The sequence below is a fragment of the Agelaius phoeniceus genome, chromosome 6, assembly GCF_051311805.1.
Source record: "Agelaius phoeniceus isolate bAgePho1 chromosome 6, bAgePho1.hap1, whole genome shotgun sequence".
In the NCBI taxonomy this organism is placed as follows: domain Eukaryota; kingdom Metazoa; phylum Chordata; class Aves; order Passeriformes; family Icteridae; genus Agelaius; species Agelaius phoeniceus.
In genome coordinates this window covers 9,336,934-9,347,488 of record NC_135270.1, presented here as the reverse complement: position 1 = coordinate 9,347,488, position 10,555 = coordinate 9,336,934, and the positions used below count along the sequence as shown (strand labels likewise).

The 10,555-nt window shown below is 40.0% G+C and overlaps 1 protein-coding gene across 7 annotated transcripts in view; it reads left to right on the top strand.

Annotated features, from left to right (window-relative positions):
* Positions 1 to 461: 461 nt before the first annotated feature.
* The window catches only part of LOC129121131 (uncharacterized), a 34,283-nt gene continuing 24,189 nt past the window's right edge, over positions 462 to 10,555 (top strand). For all 7 annotated transcript variants that reach the window (XM_077179601.1, XM_077179605.1, XM_077179602.1 and 4 more), the window contains exons 1-14: positions 462 to 585; positions 2,974 to 3,031; positions 3,693 to 3,836; positions 4,563 to 4,709; positions 5,780 to 5,902; positions 6,483 to 6,650; positions 6,886 to 7,071; positions 7,339 to 7,461; positions 7,605 to 7,718; positions 7,839 to 8,160; positions 8,506 to 8,615; positions 8,970 to 9,087; positions 9,174 to 9,265; positions 9,744 to 9,894. In XM_077179601.1, coding sequence (XP_077035716.1) covers positions 2,987 to 3,031; positions 3,693 to 3,836; positions 4,563 to 4,709; positions 5,780 to 5,902; positions 6,483 to 6,650; positions 6,886 to 7,071; positions 7,339 to 7,461; positions 7,605 to 7,718; positions 7,839 to 8,160; positions 8,506 to 8,615; positions 8,970 to 9,087; positions 9,174 to 9,265; positions 9,744 to 9,894 — 1,843 coding nt within the window. In that variant the 5' untranslated portion in view covers positions 462 to 585; positions 2,974 to 2,986. The remainder of the gene's footprint in view (positions 586 to 2,973; positions 3,032 to 3,692; positions 3,837 to 4,562; positions 4,710 to 5,779; positions 5,903 to 6,482; positions 6,651 to 6,885; positions 7,072 to 7,338; positions 7,462 to 7,604; positions 7,719 to 7,838; positions 8,161 to 8,505; positions 8,616 to 8,969; positions 9,088 to 9,173; positions 9,266 to 9,743; positions 9,895 to 10,555) is intronic.

The following is a 10,555-nucleotide window of genomic DNA, read 5'->3' as shown; positions in this document are numbered from 1 at the left end:
CTAATAATACAGCAGCCAGTTTTTCTAGTATAAAAAATGTTTTAACTTTATTTATAAATGTCTCTTAATTATATTGTACACTGCAATGTACTGAGCTGGTGGAATTTTACTGGAGACTTTGACATTGCTCATGTGTAAATGTAACAAACTAAAGGAGAGTCTAAGCTGGAACGAAGGCCTTGGGGTAAGAGCTTTAAATTGAAGGAAAGTGAGTTTAGAGTAGACACTAGGAAGAAATTCTGTCCTGTGAGGGTGGTGGTGAGGCGCTGGCACAGGTGAGTAGTTAATAAATACGTGGTAATGTGTAGAGAGAAGCATGTTTGGCTTGTAGCTCCCGGCTTCCTCACATAAAAACGGGAAAAAAGTTTGGGAATTCTGGGAGCTCCGGTGGCCTCCCGCCCACAGCGCCGTGAGGGGGGCGGGCGCTCCTCCGCGCCGCCAGGGGGCGCTGCGCCGGGGGCGGGGCCGCTCCCGGTGGGCGCGGCCGGGGCTCGGGGCCGCAGAGGCGGCGGCGACGGGGCCGCGTCGGGGCTGAGGGGGCTCGGCGGGCTCGGGGGCCGCGGCCGCCCCTCCGCCGCCCCGCAGGTGAGTGCGGACATCGCGGCCACGGTAAAACCCCTGCCCTCCGCCGGCAGGCCTGCCCGGGCCTCGGCCGGTGCGAGCCCGCCCCGCGGAAACCCTGAGGGAGAAGGCGGCGGAGGTGGGGGGGCGCTCACTCCCATTGCCGGGCGCTGATGGAGCCGGGCAGGAGGGGTTGGGAATGTGGGAAAGGGTGGAAATGACTCTTTGGAGTTCTCTACGCCCCACATGCACCTGCTCTGCTCTGCTCTGTGGTTTCTCCACTGGGTCACTCTTAGAAAATAGTGCTTCCCTTGTATTATATGTATATTTATATATAATATATTTAGTATGGAAAATAAGTAACAATTCATATTAATATTTTAATGTGGTCAATGTGACTAAGAGATCGTGTTTATAACAGGTGCAACTAATAGCTATATGAATGTCTCAATATATTTTACAGGGTGTGTGTGGTTTGGTTAACGCTGCTTCAGTTTGTGATGTGTGTTGTATGTTCGTGCAGATTTTGGCCAGGAGCTTTTAGTTCATATATGGCACAGATTTCTTGAAAACAAACTTAATTTGTTCAGCAAAAGAACCAGCATCTTGGTGGGTGAAAGCAAAAGTGTGCAGTTACTAGAAGAAAACAATAAAAAATGGGTTTTTTTCAGTGGATCTGTTGCCAACACCAAATTATTTCGGGGAATGGGTTTCAAATAATCTTAGGTTTAGCTGAGTTGTTACACAGTTTGTTTTCCTGCTGTAGGCCTGTGGCAGAGAGGAGGGAGGGGCCTGCCATCACCTTCCTGAGTAGTGAGAGCTGGAACGAGCTGCTGCCCAAATCTGTCATGTGCCCCTGGTGCTGGGCCCTGTGCTCTCTGATTCAGGGGACTGAGGAGGCTGGAAAGTGCCCAGATGAATAATACGAGATTAGGGGTTTTTTTAGCTGGATTTGGCTGCAGCTGGTAGGGGATGATGTTTTAGGAAGGCAAAGCTGCCGCTGGGGCTTTTCTTTTTGGTAACATTCTGTTGTGATCAGAGCTGAATCCTCAGTTGGACTTTGAGCATTAAGAGAAAGTTGTTTTATAAAATTAAGCAGCATCTGTTGTGTCTTGTGGAAGTTGTGGAAGATAAAGAGTTGAGAAGTTGCAGCTTTAACTAAAGATTGCAGCTTTAACTTGCTGTCTGTACCCCAGAAAAAAAGCAAACCCCATCCTTGGTCGATTTCAAGCCAGGTAGGAAAAGCCTGATCAGTTCTGTTTCCCAACTTGATTTGGAAAACTTGTCAGTGTTTAGTGTCACTGATGTAAATAAAAATACACCAGGAAGGAGCAATTGAGGTATTGGGGTAGGAATGCTGGCAGGTGAGACCAAAATGGTTCTGTCAGTCATAGCTGGAAATGAGCTGAAATATTTACAAATGCCCCACTGTGTTCCCTCTAGTGAGTCATTCTGGCCTCTTTACCTGGGGAACCCTTTGGTGTGCCTGGCAGTGAGCTTTTCACTGGGAACAGGTTTGAGGTTACAGCTCTGCAGTAGTTATGAGAGGAGAGGTTTACTTACAAGTTCTGCAATTCCCATCCCCACACCCATGGCTTGTTTGATTTTAATGTTAGGAGAGATCCTTAGGAGGATCCAGCCTGGAATTGTAGGTGGTATGGGTTGCAGTCTGTGATTCCTGGGTTAAGCTTTGGAGTGGTGAACTGCTTTAAAGGCAGCCTCTGCTATCAGGCTGCATTCTTTCAAAGATAAGCTGTGTGCTAGTGCTTACTATGACCTGCTTTCCAAACTCAGGCCTGCTCTGTGGATGTGTGGTTCACAAGTCTGTAATAAGAATGGGAAGGACACATGATTTTCCTCTGGGTGTTGCTAATGGAGAGTGACAATTACTGAGCAGGTGCAGTGCTGGTTGTACTTTTCAGATAAGCAGCAGTCACAGCAATTCAAGCAGTTTGATGTTATTTGATGGTTTTAGCCTTAATGTGTGATTTTTTTAGAAATCTGTGTCGATGTAATCCCTGCTTTCCTGCAGGGACAGGCAGTGTTTAAGGTCAGGTTAAATATTAGCAAACTATATGTGGTTTGTGTCTTCTATTTATATGTTGGAGAGGCAGCTGTGCAGAATAATACTCCATGGCATTTACTCTTTAAAGACTTCTCTGGATTATTTTTGGAAGTATTGGCACTTTACTGACTGGTGGTTTTTAGAAAAGGCACGTTATGCATATTTTGTACATAATGAGAAGTGTTATTTCTCAACAACTAGTGGTATAGTGGAGATCAGAGGTGCTGTCAGAACTGACCAAATCCCTCTCAAGCATTTCAAAATGAGGTACACAGAAGTAGGAATTAATTACAGTTATTTGAGTCCCTGATACTTACTGTGGTATTATTTAATTTATTTTTCTGTAGCCATCGTGGAACTATGTGGAAATGGGGTAGTGGAGATGATTCTCCTTCCAAAACAGCAGTAAGTACTGAATCACTATTAATATCCTTTTAAGACTCTCTGACACAGACAATCTTTCATTTTTTATACACTAACTATATGTATCTTCTCTTTTATAAAGCAGTTGTTTGACTGGTTTTACCATGACAGTTCTAGGGCTCTAAAAGTCGGGTTGTGTCCTTGTTTCTTATCTTCTTGATGTTTAATCTCTCGTGCCTTCCACAGCTGTTGTGCCTGTCCTCACTCTGCTTATCCTGCCTTAAAAAAACATCTGTAGGAGTTACATAAGTTCCATCCTCAGGGTATCTTTGGGTAGAGTAGGTTCAATATCAATATTTTATGGGTATTTATTTTATTTAGCAGCACTGCTGGCTGTCACAACACAAATCAAGGGAATGAGGAAGTTCAGGTGTTCATACCTAGAATGCTTGGATGGTTTTGCTGTATTTCAAGCCAAGCTTGCTAAAGCAGCTCATAAGGTTTAGAATTCCATGTGGCCTGGTAAAACCAGCCTACTGTGAGTATATATAAGCCATGGAAGTTTTAGCATTGCATTTACTGACTGTGGTAATGAAGTGGGACACCAAGTGCAGGCACTTGAGGGGCAGTGCAGTGTGCCCCATTTGGCTTTTGGGAGGCGCCCAGGATGTCCCCAGGCTGAACATTCCCTGTGTCTCTGCAGGCTGCAGGCTCCAGGGACGTGGGAAGCGCGGCGGTGACGGATCTGACGGAGCAGCTGACGAGCACCGAGCAGCTGCTGGCACAGCTCAAGGAGCTTGTCAGGGAGAAGGATGCTGAGCTCCGGAGCAAAGACCTTCAGTTAAAGGTACTGAGCGCGTGTTCATGTCATAACCATTGTTGAAAAATCCCCCTTCAGTCCTTTTTTGTCATGTTTTGCAAGATTCTAGTCTGTTACAGCAGCTCTGGGATGGTCACAAGGAGCTATTCTGGGCTCTGGACATTGCTGCTGGCTCCCAGCATGTGTTCTGTCACAGGATTGAGCTAGAAGGAATTTATATCTAATATCATGAAGGCTTTTTTGGGGGCTTGTTACTCTTTTTAAAAAAGTCATAAGGTTTATCTCTTCCTAGGAGAGATTTCTTTCTGCCCTTTATGTCTGTGGATATAAACAGCCAAGTGTTAAAATACTGCATGTTTTAAAACTCATTGTATTTCGAGTTCTCTAAAAAAAAAAAGAAATAAGGTTTTACACTATCGTGAAGGTGTCTGTCTTTTTGTATTTTTTAATGAAAAAATAATTCTTCTCATTAAAAAGTCAAGCCTAGAATTTATATTGCTATGAAAAAAATAGGGAAATTTATATAATAATGTTTTGAATTCTATACAGTAATAATCACCATGTGCAGAAAGTTTAGATAAAGAATAGAATATTTAAATAATGAAAATGAAACATTGGAATGTCTCTTCAGGGAAGATATTTTTTGTTAATCATTTCAGATTTCTCCCTCTCTCATTTTTTTTGGATGGAAGAATTGAAGGAGGCAGTTGTCCATGTAGCTAATTTAGTCTGTCATGACTTTGATGTTTGTAGGAGGAGAAGGAATCTGCTGATGCCAAAATTTCCAAGCTGAAGCTGCAGAACAAAGCCAAGGTTGCATCATTAACCTCGCAGCTGGAAGAACTTAAGAAGCAGTTACCAGTGGCAGGAGGCTTAGAGGCCAAAGCAGAGCCAAAAAAGGTAAGGTGTTCTCATATCTGAAAACAGATACAATTTCTGGGGTGCTGTAGGCTGTTTTCCATGCTGGACTCAATGGGGAAATTCAAATTTTGAGCTGAGTCAGGTTAGGATCAAGGTAGACTGAGTGGGTGCTGTCAATTCATCTGTGTTTCTATTTAATTCTTTTATTTTTCAATAGAAATCCAGAAAATTGCACACTCCCTTCAAATTGTTTTAGTAAAAATTTCTCACTCCTTCATCCTATTAGCAATTCAAAGTTTTGACACATGTTCATCAGGCAGATAAGGTCTGGAGAAGAAATGAAAACAAAAGCTGGCTTGTTCCTTAGGAAATGGATAACTGTCCTTACTAGCAAAATGTGAATTCAGTGCTGGAAAGTGACAGGTGTTTTGCTGTTAACAAGGGAGTCTCAGATCTGTTTGGAGTAACACAGTTGTGCAAGTAGACTTGTATTTCTTCAGAGTAGGACTTTATAGCTTCTGAAATAACTTCAATGAGGCTTTGGTTTTTCAGGGAGATATGTATTTTAAAGCTGTGCTGGAAGGGAAAGGTAACAATCAGTTTGTTGCAATCCCTAGTTTTCCATAAAAATGTGCAGTAACTATTTATTCTTCTGATCTTCTTTTGGCTGACAAGCATGCTTCGCAATTGGTTTCTTGTAATGGCAGATAATTTCTATAAAACAGCAATTACAACTGGGGAAAGTCTGATTAAAAGCATGAAAAAGGTTGAATTTCCTTTTTTCCTCCCAGTAGTCCTGTTTTCCCTCTGATATGTATGGACTACACTTGCCAGATTATTTGAGTTTCAATTGCCAAAGAAAGTGAATGTCCTTGCTGCACATTCCAGTCCACTTTTTAGCAGTAATTATCATGAATAATTTAAATACAAAGACTTTTATAAGCTTAATACAAATTCTGTGCCAGCTTCTACATGGAATATGAAATATAAAAGAGAACTGAAACAGGGTCTGTGAGTAAAGTCAGCTTTTTTCATCAATATTATCAGACTAAGTAGAGGTACAGAATCCAGGAGTTACCTGTTCAATGCAAACCTCCCTGTTTTTGCAGGCATCAAAAGATGGAGACCAGGAAAATGCTGCAGCAAATCGAGGGAAAATATTAGTGCTGAGAAGGAGGATTGAAGAGCTGGAATCCCAGATCACACAAAAAAATGAAGAGTTACAGAAAAAGGTGGTGTTTTGTATGACATGACTTTTTACCTTTGTGGTGTAGGATTATGTTTGAATATGCTTATTTAAGTACATATTTAATTCTGTACTACTGAAGAGCCATTGGATTTTTGTGTTGAGGAATTGTTATGTTACATCCTCAGCAAGGGCAGTGGGAATTCTGTCACTGTGCCTTCAGTGAGCAGGGAATCCTGGATGAATGGAGAAGGATACACAAAGACATGCTCTGTGGGTCAATGTTGTATTTAAATCTTGCATTTTGAACAAAAGTACTGCTTTGTTTCAGCTTTCCTCATTGAAAAAATAGGTCATAACAGGAGGAAATGTAGGCAAGAACTGATTTAATGTTATGGTGTTTTGTGGACACAACTTCCCTGGGGATGGTGGCAGGAATGGAATGCTGCAGAGTTTGAGAGAGAAAGGTTCAGTAAATAATGATTACATTTCAAACAGAACCACTTATACATCTGATTGTAATTTTTGGAGTACTCTACCACAGGCAGTAAGGAAATGATGCAGACCATTCTTCTGTGCTGGAGATGGAAGCACAGAGCCCAAAGAATTCTGCCTTTTCACCTCAGGATGCTGAGCTGGAGGCGCAGCGCGGCCGTGGGGCTGACATGGATGCCATGCTGGCAGAGAAGGAGAAGAGGCTGGCTGAAAGGGATGCTTACATCAGGGATTTGCAGGTGGCCTGTGGTTCCAGTGATGCTGCCAATGAAATATTCCTGCCCAATGAGGAATTGAAGGTATGTTAGCAGCTCAGTTATAAAATCTCTGTAGAGTTTTCAAGGAACCAATAAATTGTGGTATGTTATGTAGTCAGTCCCTCTCTGAAATACAGTTAATTCACGTGACTAAAAATTCTTTATTGACTATCTTAATTTATATATATTTACTTGCTTATTTTGTTCTTACCAGGGAGAGGCTTCATGATTGCTGTATCATTTTTCTGCTAATTGTCTTTTGGTTTGCATTGTAAAGAACCAGCTGGCAGCTAAAGAGTCATCACTGCAAAGCATGGAGATTCTGGTGCAGAACCTTACCAAGAAGGTGGGAGACAGTGAGGAAAAATGCAGCTTGTTCCAGGAGCAGATCAAGAGTCTGAAAAACGTTCAAAGCAAGGAAAGAGAGCATTTCCAAGGAAAAGAAGCTAAATACATGGAAAATGTAAGTAAATGCAGGATTCCAAAAGTTATATCCAGTTCTTAGGAAAAGTAGAATACAAGTGTTTGAGGAGGAGGCTGATATTTGGGCTTAGTTGTTAGAAACTTGCTAGGAATGAACATAAGTGACTAATTAGTGTATTTAATGTTACTGGAAGCAAAATTCAGACTTAATTTGGAATCCATTATCTTTCTGTACCTCTAGTTAATTCTGTGTGGTTTTGCTATCGTTTGTTGGCTGGTTTCATATTTATTTTCTTTCTGGTTTTAGATACGTGTGTTTCAAAACATTATCCAGGAAAAGGAAAAGGAGCTGGAAGCACAGAGAGAAAAGCATGAGCAGGAGCTTTTTAGATTAGCTGCTAAGTCTGATGCAAGTGCTGACCTAGAACAGGTATGTTGCTCTGGAAACTCAGCAGCTTGAATTGGGAGTCATGTAATTACTAAACTCTGTGACACAGTTCAAGTGTCTGGTTGGGAGAATAAAAATAAGTCTTTTATGGATTGCTTGATTATTTAACTTTTTATTTTTGGTAGCTACTAAAGGCTTTGAAGCAGAAGCTCCATGAAAAGGAAGAAGTCATGCTGGGAAGGACACAGGTGATTGATGTTCTGCAAAAAGAGCTGGATGCCAAGGACCAGCAATTGAAGGTAAGAGGTGCCATAAGTAGGAATACAGGTATAATGTTTGGCAATGGTAGGAAAAATACTTTGCATTGAAATTAAAAATGTTTTTTGTGCTGCCTTTTTTTTTTTTTTTTTTTAAAACAGGAGAATAATGAAAACCTGAAACGTCTTCTGTCTGAAAAAGAAAACCTCCAGTCTAAACTGGATGCTGAGAAACATGTAATGAGAGCCCAATTAAAAGACATGATGGAGAAACATGAGCTTGAAATGACCAAAGTTAAGGCGAAACACAACGCTGAACTGCATGAAATTCAAGAGAAACATGAAACTGAGCTGCAAGAGAAAGACCAGGCCCTGGTTCAGCTTCAGAAACAAGTGGCAGAGTTGAGTGCTGGTGGACAGAGTAACTCCAAAGAAGTCAAAGATCTGGAATCTATAACCAAAGAGAAGGTGGAAGAACTGGAAGGTATCCTATTGAAACAGTTGTCACTGACACTATTAAAGGTTTCTTTGCCCCAGACTTCTACGTGTTTTGAGCCAATTTCATACGTAGTGCAATTAGAACTACATGAAACTTGATGGAATGTTATTGCCACAGTAATTAAAGGGATCAATTACTATAATAATGAGGGTTAGAGGATTACCAAGATAATCACATGAACTGTAAATTTCTCACTGTGTCTAATTCTTAGGTTTTTCTGTAAATGCTGTTGTCTTGTGTGTGTAACTTCCAGTTGCTAAAGGAATTACACACAAGGTCTGTATTAATAATCTCTACTATTTTAAATAATTCCTGCTTCTTGTTTCTTAGTCCAAGTGAAATTGAAAACAGAAGAGGCCAGCAAATCTGAAGCCAAGTTTTTGAAAATGAAGGCTTGGTCTAAATCAAGAATCAAACAGCTGGAGGATGAACTGAAAAATGTATGTGTAGCTTTGTGTTTAAGGCTCTGTGTCTTTTACCAGCTACTGTGCTTAGAGTTTTGATTGAGGAAAAAGTAAACTGTGGTGCAAATAGAATATTAAAATTGCTTGCTTTATGAATTAAGGTTTGAAAATGGAATGGACATAAAGTGTTGATACAAGATGTAGTTGAAATAAAAAATAGTACAAATTGTGTTACCAGCATTCAGGAGTAAATTTCTTAGAGAGAACTGCTGTATTGCACTTTAAATATTAGAAAAACAGCTATTCCAGATACTACTAAAGAATAAGAAAAAAAAGGACACTGCTGTGATTTGCTGTGTTTGAAACCCCCATAACTCTATTTTCTTTCAGTTTTCCTCAAAAAACAATGATGTATCTGCCTTAAGCAATCGTGTGTCAGAATTAGAAGTTGAAAATGAAGAACTACAGTCAAAACTTCAGTCATTGCATGAGATTGGAACTCAGAATGGTAAAAGAAAATCTTTTGTAGATGATCCAAAGTAAAGAGACAAAAATGAATTATGTCCCCATTAACCAAATTTGTTGTTTTTGTAGAAGAACTGCTGAAAAAGCTCGAGCTCTATGAAGAGCAGCAGAGGAAGCTGCAGGCTGATCTTGACCAAGTTACAAAGAGAGCAGCTTCACAGGTTGACTTGAAAATTGATTTGCATGAGTTACTGATTAATGGTGCTAATTAGACTTTGAAAAGTGTGTCAGCTGGATTTTGGAGCTGAGAATTAATTTATTGATAGATGGAATTGTCAATGGCTATTTAGTTGGAGAACATGATGACAGGTTTTCAATTACTCAAAAAGATTGATTTCTACCTACTTTGCACACACTTTAAATTACATTTTTCCAAGCAGTTTGCTGTTTATTTAGTTATGTTTAATGTGAGTCATCAAAGTGTGGCTGTTATTTTGTAGACAAAATATTTTTAATACTTTATGAATTCATGTTCATTGTTTTTCACATAATCTACAATATCTACAATCTGCATTTACCAGTTTCATAGATTTTTATCTAAGTTAAATGATGAATTATTGTGGTTTGCCAACTTACAATGTATTTACATTCCCAGAGAGGTGTGGTAAATTTATTTTAATACAGAATTTCTCTTGTTAGGCCAGTGAATCAGGTAGTGTGGATGAACTGCAGAGTCGTCTCTTGGAATGGCAGGAAAATGTCCCGGAGTCAGAGGAGTCCCGGGATCAAGTCAGAGAAGAGAAATCTGCCATGGCCTTGAGAATGGCTCAGATTGAGGAGGAGAGAGAAGGTGAATTATTTTATTTCCAGTCCAACAATCTTGTTTTTATAGATCTGTGTGTGTCTGTTGTGCTTCAGACTGAATTGATAGCACACCACCATGACTCATTTCTGTAGTCATAAAATATGTATAGTTAGTGAAATTGCTGAGTTTTGCAATTTCTGCTTTTTCCTATTCCCTTGAGTTTGTTTTTCATATATTCATCTTGTTTTATATAATTTTTATTAAGTAGATGTGCTGTTTGTTTGCCATTTGAGCTGCTGCTTTGTAAGACTGCTTGACAGGCTTATTGTCTGCATATGATAAATTATAAAAATGATAAAAAATAATATTTTATCAGTGATAAATAGTTCCCCACTGAAATATTAAAGCTGCCTGCATAGAGAACTGGTGAAAGTGTGGGGGACTATAGTGTTGGTTTGAATTAGAGAAATGATGGTGGTGCTCAAGCAAAATGTACCTGACAACAAGAGAAACCTGGAGTTTCTCTTTAGGAAATTTCTCATTAATTCTGTCTAGGATATTTAGTGATTTATTAGTAGGTGCCACTTGTATAGACCAGCTGAATAATGCTCACTGGCAGTGGCTTGGAGGTGGTTAAAAATATCAAATTACCTACAGAAAATAGCATTTCAAGTAATGTAAGGTTTTAGAGCTTGCTAAATTATTA